At 45.4% G+C, this 13,315-nt stretch overlaps 1 protein-coding gene across 1 annotated transcript in view; it reads left to right on the top strand.

The window, feature by feature from the left end:
- The window catches only part of plcb1l (phospholipase C beta 1-like), a gene marked incomplete at its 5' end in the record, with an annotated part of 116,911 nt that overhangs the window by 59,776 nt on the left and 43,820 nt on the right, over positions 1–13,315 (top strand). The window contains 4 exons of the mRNA XM_071527935.1: positions 2,796–2,849; positions 5,349–5,424; positions 11,211–11,311; positions 12,159–12,325. Of these exons, the coding sequence (XP_071384036.1) occupies positions 2,796–2,849; positions 5,349–5,424; positions 11,211–11,311; positions 12,159–12,325 (398 nt within the window). The remainder of the gene's footprint in view (positions 1–2,795; positions 2,850–5,348; positions 5,425–11,210; positions 11,312–12,158; positions 12,326–13,315) is intronic.

Here is a 13,315-nt window from a genome sequence, read left to right as displayed (position 1 = left end):
TACACACATACACACACACACACACACACACACATACATACACACATACACACATGCAAATCCACAACCCCACAACAGAAATATGAAAATCAGCTACTAGAAATGAAAAATTATCAGTCACATCTGGTATGTATTTTGCATATTACATACAAACAGCATGAAAAAGCAAATGAGTCATGTTATTTAAAAGAGACACTTGACTGACTTTAACAGTAGCCTACTGCTCCCACTCTGCCTCAGCCTCTGACAGCGACAGACAGCCGTGCTAACCCTAACACACGCACACACACACACACACACACACACACACACACACACACACACACACACGCATAACATGCACATCAGCACACAAAATACACCAAAATATGATATACACACACAGGCACGCACACACAGACACTTTTACACAAGTGTGCACACACACATACAGTACATACACAAACATGTGCACACACACACACACAAACACACGCACAGTGAATAAGAGGTAAGAAGTTGCTTTTCACAGCTCCTCAAGGCAGCCTGAGGGCTTGGGCTTGTAAAGGTCACTTCACCCTACAGAGATGGAGAGAGTGAGGGGAGAAAATAACAGACAGGAGGGAAGAGAGAGGATGGGGAAACGGGTGAAAAGAAAATACGTATTATTTCATGAACCCCACATGTGCCTCTCAGTGTAATGTCTTCATACAGTATGTGTGTATGTGTGTGTGACGGCTCACATGGTGCCTCCCTCACCCTGATGACAGACCTGTGACAGTAGATCCATAAATAGGCTGGATTGCTGACCTGAGCATGCTGCCATGGTGTCGTTTCTAAATGTTAATGGGGAGCCGTGCCGCCATCTCCATTGGTTACGGCCCATTACATAACTCACCTGCAGCCCTCACCAATGGCTCTTTGTGCTGCAAAACAGTTTTCTATAACCCATCGCCCTCACGCCATCTCCGATCCTGCGCAATAACTCTGTCAAACGGCTTACAACACCACGTTCCCATCGATCTGATCGGGAACGCACGTGCTGATATATGATTCACCGCTGATATATGTGAGCAGAGCGTCCGCTTCAGTGTGATTCTGCAGTGGTACTTTGAGAGAATATGCTGGGTTCTGCTTGGTACAACTCCCAGCTGTCTGATGTTTATCAGTGAACAGCAGCCTTTAACGCACACCCCCGAGGAGGCTAATTGACTTATGAGACAATAAAAGCGGCCGTCAACCACATAGTACACAGAGAGTTGAATAGAATTGAGTAGAGCAGTTTCTTGTGGTCACGCTGGTTGCTCACAGCAGCAGCTGGTCTGCACCGCTTGCTCGCAAAGAATGTAATTCTTTGTCGTACCAGTACTGCAGCATGTGGAGGTTTCATCCCTGTAGTGATGTAGATGTGCCTCCGCATGTGGTTAATCTTTATTCTTAGATCTTAGGGCTGTGATGCATTTGGCTGTTTTTGAAGTGTACTGTAGATGGGCGATGTTCCCAGCAAGAGGAAACAAAATATGACCCAGCGTCTCTTCAAATGGCTCCTTGCAACAAGACATTCTGTTGTGATCAATACAATTGTGTTGAGGCCACTCCTTGGGTAATGTGGCCCTGTGTATCAACCATTAGAGATAGAATTGCACATTACACAATGTGATGATTATGACTGTATGACTGTACCAGCTAAACCTTTTAAACAAGCTGGAATCTACCTATGCTTTTTTTTGCTGATGTTTTGTATTTCAACCCCCGCCAAAAAAAAGTTAGTGAATTCTCAGGAATAAGTAGTTCTGTCACCAATGAGCTTTCTGGTGAAAATGGAACGTGACCTTGTTGGTTTAGTATTAACAAGAGGAGGAGTGTAGGTGAAGGAGGGAGGGAGGGAGGAGGAGGGGGGAAGAGATAGATAGAGAGAGAGAGAGACATAAAGAGCAAATAGAAAAGAAAAGGAGACAGAGGCAAGTAACCTGTTTTCCCCGCTCGACTTCCTGAATAGTACAGGTTCTTGTGGTGCATCAAGAAAACCAAGCTAGGTTTATTCCTTCCTTTCTCGTTCCTTCCTTCCTTCCTTCCTCTCTTCCCCAGCTGACCCAGTGTAGGTGCAGTGATGTCAGCTAACTGTCAGCTAGCTCTTTCCCAGCGAACACTTCATCTCTTCATGTTTCAGTTCATGCTTCCCTCTTCTTGGAGGAAAAGACCCCAGACTAAACCCACTGTGGCACCCGTTAACCATTACTGTCATCAATGACTTTGCCTGTGCCAGCCAGCCTGCCCTATGAAGTGGACACTGTAAGGGATATTAATTATTAGCCAGCAGCCACTTAAAGCCCAGCCTGTAATGATGGCTCCTGTTGCAGCTGAGCTATTTATAGACCAGGCTCTGCTGCCTCTGTTGCTGCTGCATGGCTCTGCACTGCCAATTCAAGACATCCAGGGATTAGCAAGGAGCCTAGCCTGTCATGTAAACGCAGCGTAATATTCATCAGTCCATGGTATATGCACAGAGAGCTCTACACATGCGATCGTTCGCTGTGTGTTATATAGAAACAGGCTTGTTTGTTGCCACAGCGATGCATGCGCTGTCACATGAATGCACACACCCGCACATAGATAAACAGCAAACAGTTGTGGACACATGCATCGGTCACAAAGGCACAAAAGCTCACACAAACACACATAAAATAGTTTACATAACTAATACATCACTCACACAGGTATAGCACAAAATATGCATGCAGCACATACACACACACACAGTTATTGATTTTATGTTGTGTGAACCTTTTCTAAGGCGTGTTCTCTGTCCGATGCAGATACACTCGACTGAAGCTGCAGCTCAACCCTGAGGGGCGAATCCCTGTCAAGAAGTAAGTCTCTCTGTCTGACTCATCCCTCTCTCTTCTCCTCCACCTCCCCTGCCACCTCTCTCCTCTTCTTTTGATAAATCCACTTCTTCCTCTTCCTCTGCCGTCTCTGATTATTACCTGTGTGTACACATATGTAAATGTACACATCTATCCTCTCATCTCTCCTCTCAGTGTTGCTCCGTTTTTTCTCCGCCTCCCCTCTGTCTCTGAAGAGCCCCTCTCTCTTGGTTCTGTGTGTGTGTGTGTGTGTGTTTGTGTGTGTGTGTGGTTTATGTGAGTGTGTGTGTGGTGTGTGTGAGTGTGTGTGAGCGATCTGAGCAGTGGCATGCATTGGGAGGGCCAGCGGGGAAATCTGACCAAAATCATCCCCCGAGGGAGACACTGCTGTTTATCTGAAGGCCCTCAAGCTTCAAGCTTTCAGCTTCAGCTCCAAATGTGCCAGTTTGTGTGTATGTGTGTGTGTGTGTGTGTGTGTGTTCTAGTGTGCATGTGTGCGTGAGAGAGAGAAAGAGAGGCATAGAAAGTGTTCATCCATCCTAGCGTGCGTATGAGTGATTCCTTTGGTGTGAGTTCTGTGCGGTTTCAGTCCTTGTCTGCGAGTTTGTCATCGACTCACTTAGAAGCCAACTCTCTCCGTCTCCATTAGTCAAGTTGAGCTTTCAGGCAGGCAACGCTGAACTTCTGCGATAACCTCTCTGAGAGCCGCGGAGGAAAACAGTGGGTGTCAACACTCAGAGAGACACTCCTTGCCGTTTAGGGAATTAACCTCCTAGCTGGGAGGACATGTCAGCTTGACTAATGTCAGCTTGACTCTGCTCTCCCACTGAGCATACAGTATGTGCTCATGGATCAGCGCAGGCATACCTCTGCATGTAATTAAAACAGGCTTTGGCCAAAGGAAAGGAGACCTAAACAGCTAGCGGTAGCTGTAACGATGCTGGAATGCATTGCAGTAAATCTCATTCATTGTCCAGACTCTAAAATACAAATTAAAAGAAACAGTAGCCCCACCACAAAAGGACAAAACACTCTCTTTTTCCACACTCAAAATGATGGATAAGGCAAGGGCAAACAGCATATTAGCTAGCTAGGATCGTTTTTAAATGTTAAGATGCATTTTTGCAAAAGTTGGAAACGTTTTGTTTGCATCTTAAACACAAGAGCAAGGAGACCTGTAGACTAATTGGGCGAATGATGAAATTGGAAAGTTGCGGTCAGTTTATTTTGTATTGGCAAATAGTTTCAAGTGCTCTTCGAGAATCTAAGTGTGCATTTCCATTATTTATCAATGCTATTTCAGGTCTGTGGCGACTGGAAGCATCATTCTCCAGATTACATGCAAGTTCTTCAGTCCCCACTGACATGCACTAGCATTACTAACAAATGCTAATTGGAAGCTTCCAGTATCTATCTTAAAAAGGGAAGAGATTGGCTTGTGATCAATAATGAATATTCCCTCTAAAATACTAAATCTATACTTCAGCTTGTACAGTATCTGATCTGCACTTATTATGTACATGCTCTGTATATGAGTCCATACATGCTGTATGTCTGGACACATATCTGTATGTATATAACTTCCATCTACAAATTGTTGTCTTTTCAGTAACTAAGAAAAACAGCCTTGTTTTTAGATTGACCACCATGTATTTTTCAGTTTATCCAATGGGTTTTGAAAGGGGAAGAGGCTGTAGAGTTTTCTCAACCCATAGAGGAGCATGCAATCCTTCAGTTGAAGTAAAAACATGAAAATCACCAAAATTCATCAAAAACATACGGTTTGTACATATGGTTTTGCCATCTGGTGTTTTTGATGGGGTGAACAGCTATTAATGCACATATTCAAACATGCACCTTCTGTATAGTACATGTTATCTACATCTGTAAATTGAATATATTTGTTAAAGTAAATAGTCTTTTACAATGCATATGTACATATATATGACCTTGGTAAACCTGATAATGTGAATGTGATACATTTTGCACATCATGTATATAAGTTGCAAATTCACATACGGTATTTGTTTTCTTCATTTTCCCATAGTCTTTCTCATTCCTAAATTATTTTTTGTTCTCACTTATTTTGTACTGCATATATTTCTTTTTTTGGGCACATTTTCACATCATGCATATTTTCTTTGTCTCATAATGCTGTCATTCATATTTTTTTCATATATTCATTCATACATTTCTATATAATATGTTCTTGACACATTGGAATTGGTGGTTACATTGTTTCATCCCCAGCCTATGCCACATTCTTTTTTTAGATTCTGTTTTGCCTTGCATCCTATTACTGTTTTCCTGCTGCAACGACCCAGTCTCCCACTGGGATCATTAAATTTTTATCTTATCTTATCCTAAATACGAATCAATTGAAAGCTGTAATGAATTTGTCAATTTGACACAGGATACGAGTGAAATCTCTGTCTCTATCTGTCTCTATCTGTGTGACATGCTGTGCGATCACTAAGCGGGGGTGTGTTTGTGTCCCTGCAGTATCTTCAGGATGTTCTCAGCAGACAGGAAACGAGTGGAGACAGTCCTGGAAAACTGTAACCTCCCTTCTGGCAGGGTGAGACACCAAACTACCGTAGCTACCTCTTTTTTCAATGTCACTGTCTCCTTGTGTTTCCTCTCTACGTCTCTTCCCCTGAACCTCTTTCTGTCTGTCTCTCTCTTTCCCTTTCTCTCTCTGCCTGTCTTTCTTGCATCGCTTTCTATCCAACCATCTATCCATCAGTCTGGCGAAAACAAATTCTTTAACCTTCCAAAACAGCAGTTAATTGCTTCTGCGCTCATTTGTTTGGAGTCTTGTTTTCTGGATGTCTGCATGACTTCCCACTCATAACTGACTTTGTCATGGTTCCACTGAAACGAACAGACCCAGTGGGAGTAATGGAGATGACAGAAGCTGTTTTATCTTTACCACTCCCAGATATCACTGGAGAGAAGCTGTCCCCTCATCCACAGAGCTCTAATGTGTCCCCCGCCACCGCAAACAACCACTGTCTTCCAGTAGTAGCAAGCAATTAGCATGCTCTGACGAGGGGGAATGCTGTTTGATGCAGAGAGACGCACGGACAGAATCGTATCCCAGACAAACACGCACACAAATCATACATAAATGGCTTGTGAATACAAACAGAACGTACGCACATATTCACCGTATAAACTCTTTGTCTTTCTCTTTCACACACGAGTAAAAATACAAACAGACACACACACACAAAACAAGCTATACATAATTAGCACGGGGAGAAAGAGCGTGAGGTAAAAATGTGTTGCTGTATGAAGGTCTGGTGGGATTTGCTGTTGTTCCAACACGCAATTAATTACAGCTAAACGATGGTGCTGTTAATCCCCGAAACACACACACACAAACTCACACACACACACACACATTTACGCACACACATACACAAAGACACATGCACAAAGTAGCTCACACCAAGGTCTTTAGAATGACTCATTGAGTCTCGGCGGGGCTTGACCTGCATCCCCCCCCCCCCCCCCCATGTGTCCTTCCTCATCCTCTCTCGCTCCTTCCTAACAGTGTTTGGTTCTGCTCTGTTTCTCCCTGGCAGAAGGCGACTGGCTGCCGCTGAGCATACTGTGTCTTCATCAGACCAGTTTGGCTCAGATGGCTCTATACGGAGCCCTTGTGACCACAGCCTCTTGTTTAAGTCTGGGTGCATATGAACAAGCTCGAATCTAGGACATAGGAGATAGCAGTCGGTCAGTAAGTGTTTTGAATCTTTGTTTCTGGGTTAGATTTGGACTTAGGCTGTTGTCAGGCTTTGTTGTGGCTGAGCACTTCCTGGTTTCACTCTCTGTTTCGATAGGTGGGTCAGCTGACGCGGGTCACGCCCTCTATCTGTTGCTTTGTTGTTGAAATCTGAAAGGGGCGGGTTCAGCCCTGGTAACGACCTGTGACTGGGCACAGCTGTGGCATTTCCTGGTATTTAAACACGTAAACTGCGCTGTAGCGTCAGCCGAAGCATCAGCCCTTGTATGTCAGTCCTTGTGTAAAGACCTAATTGGGTAAAGACCTTCGAGTCTACCTGTGTGAGTCCACTGAGCAAGGACACAGATAAGCTACTCTTATTTACTCTCTTGGCCTGCCTTCTCACTCACCATGTGCTACCAATATATCCCTGTCATCCAGGGCAACCGAAAAAAAACGCATCAGTCATAAAAGACAATCCTGAGAACCACTACTCTCTCAGAAAGCCTCAGCTACTTCCTCCGCTTTTTCCTTTGGCTTATGGAATTGTCAGTCTGCTGTAAATAAGTTTCTCCAAGCACTTGCAAACCTATCTGACATTCAGGTACTAGCCCTGACCAAAACCTGGATCCGGAAAACAGAGCCACACCAGCTGTGCTTTCAGCTGACTGTACTTTCTCCCACACACCTCGTTCCGTTGGGCGTGGAGGTGGCACAGGTGCCCTCATTTCCAAAATACTGGAAATTCACTAAGCTATCTCCCACCAGGGCTACTGGGGTACTTTGTAGTTGAACTGGACATGCTACTCTCAGCCATTCCTGAAGATGGCACCCCACTGATTGTCATGGGGGACATGAATCTCCATCTTGACAAACCCCAAGCAACTGACTTCCTTTCACTTCTGTCCTCATTTGACCTCAAACAGGTCTCCATACACAAAGCGGGCAATACACTCGATCTGATTGTGACTTGAAACTGCTCCATGGCAAATCTGTCACCCCCTTACATCTGTCAGACCACTTCTTTATTCAATTCACGGTTTCCTTACCGGAACATCCTCACGTTCCGCCGCAAATGGTCTCCTTCCGATGAAACCTCCGGTCCCTCACACCGGCTCAGCTCTCCAATGAGGTTTCGGCTACCATGCCCCCTCATAATGAGTTCTCCTCACTCCATGTCAGCGAGGCTACAGACACACTCTGCTCCTCGCTAGCCACCTCTCTGAACAATCTCTGCCCACTCTCATCCAAACCTGCTCGTAAAACCCCCAATAGTCCATGGCTTACCGGTGTCATCAGAGAGCAATGGACAGGGCTCAGAGCAGTTGAGACAAAATGGCGCAAATCCAGAGATCCCACTGACCTCAGTGACTATCAGACTCTCCGATCTGCATTCTCCTCCCATCTAAAAAGTGCCAAGACCACTTATTATCAGGAGAAAATCAGCAGCGCCAAAGATGCTCTGAAATTATTTTCAGCTTTTAACTTACTCCTCAACCCTCCACCACCTCCACCCTCAACTTTGCTCACTGCTGACCTCTTCACATCCTTCTTTACTGATAAGGTTTCTACCATCAGTAATCAGTTCTCTGAGCCTGACCAACTCAGTATGCTGCCGCCAGCTAACAGGGCCTCACTACTCTAATTTTCCCATCTCACCGAGGAGCAAGTCTCCAAACTTCTGCTTGACTCTTGTCCCACTACCTTTCTGTTGGACCCCATACCCTCCAACCTCCTGCAGGCCATTTTGCACACACTTGTCCCTACAGTCACGCACATCATCAAATCCTCACTTACAACGGGTGTGTTCCACACTGCTTTTAAGCTAACCCGGGTTAACCCGCTGCTAAAGAAACCTACACTCAACCCATCTCAGGTTGAAAATTATAGGCCGGTTTCACTCCTCACCTTCCTTTCCAAGACACTAGAGTGTGCAGTCTTTAATCAAGTCTGAATTCCTTTCTGAGAACAACCTGTATGATCCTAACCAGTCTGGCTTCAAACGTGGACGGACTGCGCTCTTGTCTGTTGTGGAAATACTGTGATCAGCTCGAGCTGCCGGTCAGTCCTCTGTTCTAATGTTGCTTGACCTATCGACTGCCTTTGACACGGTTAACCACCAAATCCTCTTCTCCACACTTGCTGAGCTTGGCTTCTTAGGATCTGCTCTCCGCTGGTTTGAGTCCTACCTCTCAGGGAGATCCTTTAGAGTGTCTTGGAGAGGGGAAGTGTCTAAATCCCACTGCTTGTCCACAGGGGTACCTCAAGGCTCAGTGCTTGGACCCCTTCTCTTTTCAATATGCACCACCTCACTTGGTGCAGTCATCCGCTCACATGGCTTCTCATACCATTCATATGCTGACGTTCCCGCCAGACGACCCCACAGTCTCGGCACGGATATCGGCATGCCTCGCCGATATCTTGACATGGATGAAGGAATGTCACCTTCAGCTTAACCTGTCAAAGATTGAGCTCTTTGTCATCCCAGCCAGTCCCTCTTTACAACAACAGATCAGTATCCAGCTTGAATCAGCTCAGCTCATTCCCTCAAAGTCTGAAGTCAGAAACTTGGGTGTCATGATTGATGACCAACTAACCTTTAAGGAACATGTGGCTTCTGTTGCTGGGTCATGCCGATTTGCCCTGTACAACATCAGGAAGATCAGACCCTACCTGTCTGAGCATGCAGCACAACTCCTAGTACAGGCGCTTATAATATCACGCCTTGACTACTGCAACTCCTTACTGGCAGGGCTCCCGGCATGTACACTCAAACCTCTGCAGATGATCCAGAACGCGGCGGTGCGTCTGGTCTTCAACCAGCCCAAAAGAGCACATGTCACTCCGCTGTTCATATCCCTCCACTGGCTCCCAGTTGCTGCCCGCATCAAGTTCAAGCCCTTGATGCTCACCTACAAAGCAGCAACCAAAGCGGCTCCGACCTACTTAAACTCCCTCATTCAGGTCTACGCTCTCTCCCGCCCTCTACGCTCTGCCAAGGAGCGGCACCTGGTGCTGCCACCACAACAAGGCCCTAAGTCTCTAGCCAGACTCTTGTCTTCTGTGGTTTCTTGATGGTGGAACGAGTTACCAAACTCCATTCGATCCACAGAGTCCCTCTCAATCTTTAAGAAAAGGCTAAAGACCCAGCTCTTTAGTGAACACCTTCTCACCTGATGGACTGTGTAACAAAAAAAAAAAAAAACTCTTTATCTGCCTCTATGCACTCTATGCATTGCCTCGTAGCACTGCCTCGTAGCACTACATCGTAGCACCTATGTCCTGTTGGACCAGAACTTAGCTTTATGGCACTTACTCTCGTTGTTCTCTCCTGACTAGAACCTTGCTTGTGTTGTATTAAAATCTCATGTGTATGTCGCTTTGGATAAAAGCGTCTGCCAAATGGGAAATTGTAATTGTAATTGTAATTGTAATTGCATATTGCAGGCAGTCATCTTTGTGGATTGTTTACATTTTAAATTTAGGTGTGTGTGTGTGTGTGTGTGTGTGTGTGTGTGCGCAAGCCCTCCACAGGGAGGTCAGAGGTCAGAGTCGGCTACAGAACAGCCCATGGAGCTGGTAGAGATTCAGTGTTTTACTCAAGGACACATCAGTGGGGTGAATGCTTGTCCTCTGGTTAAATGCCAGTCTCTCTAACTAGAGGTGCACTGATGCCAATTTTCCGGAACTGATAAGAGTGCAGAATACTTTAAGTAGATCGGCCCATACTAGTACACTCTGAGTCCTACTCAATTAATTCATGCCACCTAGTATTGGCCTATTATAAAACAATTTGTTTCAAATTTCAATCAAATTTTATTTGATCAAAATATGTACTGAAAATTAGAAAATGAGCTGAATGTTCTTTCACACAAAGATCAGCTTTTAAATTTTGGTTTGCTTACCAGTGTCAAGCCTGGCAGAACAATAACACCCACTCAGTCAAAATTTCATATTAAGACCCATATTGATGAAAATGTGTTGCATTTTTTTTGAGTAATTCAAAGTAGAAAAGTGAAGATATTTATGGGGGACACTAATTGTTGGTTTTTCAAAAAAAACCTCTGTTCATACCATATATGTATACCAACATTAATAACTTTTCAAAAGTGGTGAAAAGTGAAACCTTTCCAAGAGTGACAGTGACAAATTGGAATTGGAATGCAGAATCGCTGCACTTCAAGTATTATTCTGACATGTCTGGCTGTCTTCGAGGAGCTGCTTGGCCTCTCTTCCACTCTCAACATTGCCAGACACGCTAGCTTGGCACAGCTGGCACTTTGCTTCACTCAGATCAAAGAACGGCCACACTGCAGACATTTTTCCTACCACTGGAAAAGTATTTCATTGCCAAAGCGCAACTCATTAAAGTATCCGTATCGGGACAGCTTCATTTGCTGATCTGAGTACTTGGGAGCTGGACTGTGCCAGGTCTCCCTTGTAAAAGAGAAATTGGTTCCTCCTGGTGAAATAAAGGTTAAATAAAAAAATTTATTGGCATTGAGACAATACCTCATACACTCTTGGTGCATCTCTATCTCTAACCACTCGGCCACCCTGCTGCCCTACAATTCATGTGTGTGTATTTCTGTTTCTGTGTGTGTACCTGACCCTGCTGCTGTCGTCTCCTGCAGAACGACTCCATCCCCCAGGAGGACTTCACCCCAGAGGTCTACAACATGTTCCTCAGCCACATCTGCCCTCGGACCGAGCTGGACCACATCTTCTGCGACGTGTAAGAACCGCATTTCCCTCAGCGCTCTTTAAACAGTCACCACCGAAGAACACAGCGGTATCTAGCTGAGAAAGAAAGGTGTTTTGAAAAAGACAGCTTAAACAAAGCGAGAGCGATTCATTTCAGATGGGGTTATTTACAACCATCTGTTGCTCTTTTCAAACTGACAGCTAGATAAATGGCTGCCATCCTTGATAGGACAGCACGGCTTTGCAGGCTTTAGACGACAGCTCCAACACCTGGTTTTACCTATTACAGTCTTCTTGAGGAGTTAATTAGTGTAGCAAAGTGTGCTGTAACCGCCCGGGCTGTGGCTCCCGAGAGCCTGGGTGTGTGGCCCCGCTGCTGCAGAGGCACAACTGCCCCTCGGCCCAGAGGGATTCAGGTCCATCGGCTGAGGCGGCGTGCCAGCGCGACCGGGGCCGTTGCAAGTCATAAATCTAGATTTTAATCACAGTTAAGTGAGATGGCATGAGAGCCAGGAGGATGTGGAGATGATAATTTAGCAGAACAGGCTTAGATGTGAAAGGCGTTTTAATCAAATCTCACAATTTACTCAACACAACATTTAATCCTCCGCTCCTTTGCACTTCTGTTGCCCTCCCTCTCTACATCTCTCCCCCGCTTTAATTACCGCTCCTCCCCTCCATCATCTTCTCCTCCTTTCATCTTCTCGTATCTCAATTTTTGGATTCTGTTCTCCGTCCCTGTCCTTATCTTGCTTATTCCTCTTCCTCCCCATCTTTTCCTCTGCTTTCTCTTCTTGCACTCCCGCTACTCACCTCCTCTTCTCTCCTCTCCTCTCCTCTCCTCTCCTCTCCTCTCCTCTCCTCTCCTCTTCTCTCAGGGGGGCTAAGACTCGTCCATACCTCAGTGTGGAGCAGATGACAGAGTTCATCAACAGTAAACAGCGAGACCCTCGTCTGAACGAGATCCTCTACCCTCCTCTCAAACCAGAGCAGGTCCAGCTGCTGATCGACAAATATGAACCCAACTCCTCGCTGGCACAGAAAGGTCAGTGGCTCAAATGTGTCTGTCAACACATTAATATACACACACACACACACACACACAGGGACACACACATACACACACACCCATAGAGTTTCTTTCATGATTAAAACTCTTGATACGTATGTATTACCAGGGTCAAGCCAATCCAGGTGCAATCCTGTAGAGTGTGCCAGTGTGTTTTGGAGTAAAAAAGTATTTTGAAAGCACACACACACACACACACACACACGTACACTCACACACACACACACACACACACACACACACACACACACACATACTTCAAATGCACACACACAGGAGGGAGTGTTTTCAGTGCCCACACCCCCCCAGAACCCCCACCCCCCCCAGTGAATTTGGCAGGGGTGTTACCATAGCAACAGCTGTGCTACATGGTGTCCAGAAGCTCAGAAACTGAGGGGACATAGCGGGGTGCCAGGGAACGGAATGTTAGAAGTCTGAAAACACCACACACACACACACACACACACACACACACACACACACACACACACACACACACACACATCACCAAAATGTTTCACACACTCCAAACAATGCCAAACTGTTTCACTCAATCCCTTTCCTGCCATTTTATTGTTTTGCTTTCATGATTAGGATCCTTGACTGGAGCAAGAGAGAGAGAGAGAGAGAGAGAGAGAGAGAGAGAGAGAGAGAGAGAAGAGAGAAGAGATAGAGGGAGAGGGAGAAAGTGTCTGGTTTGTGTTTTGTACTCCAGGAGAGCTTTAGCAAATAGCAAATGGCAACTGGAGTGCAGTGATACTCTAAAAGAGAGAAGTCACTGTCTCACTCTGTTTTACATAACATATACGTGCGCGCGCACACACACACACACACACTTTTCTCTTCCACTTTCTCTCCCTTTCATTTGTCACGACACTCTACTGAGTCTCTTCTTAATTCACCATTGATGCCATTAATCTCCCCCCTGTGTGTTCAGTTTCACTTAATGATTGCATTAGTCATGTC

This window comes from Centroberyx affinis, unplaced genomic scaffold, assembly GCF_046629955.1.
Source record: "Centroberyx affinis isolate AG114_WGS23_722 - 3 ecotype Tasmania unplaced genomic scaffold, CSIRO-AGI_Caff_v1 ptg001590l_1, whole genome shotgun sequence".
NCBI lineage: Eukaryota > Metazoa > Chordata > Actinopteri > Beryciformes > Berycidae > Centroberyx > Centroberyx affinis.
The sequence above is the reverse complement of the archived record's forward strand: the minus strand, read 5'-3'. Positions and strand labels throughout refer to the sequence as shown.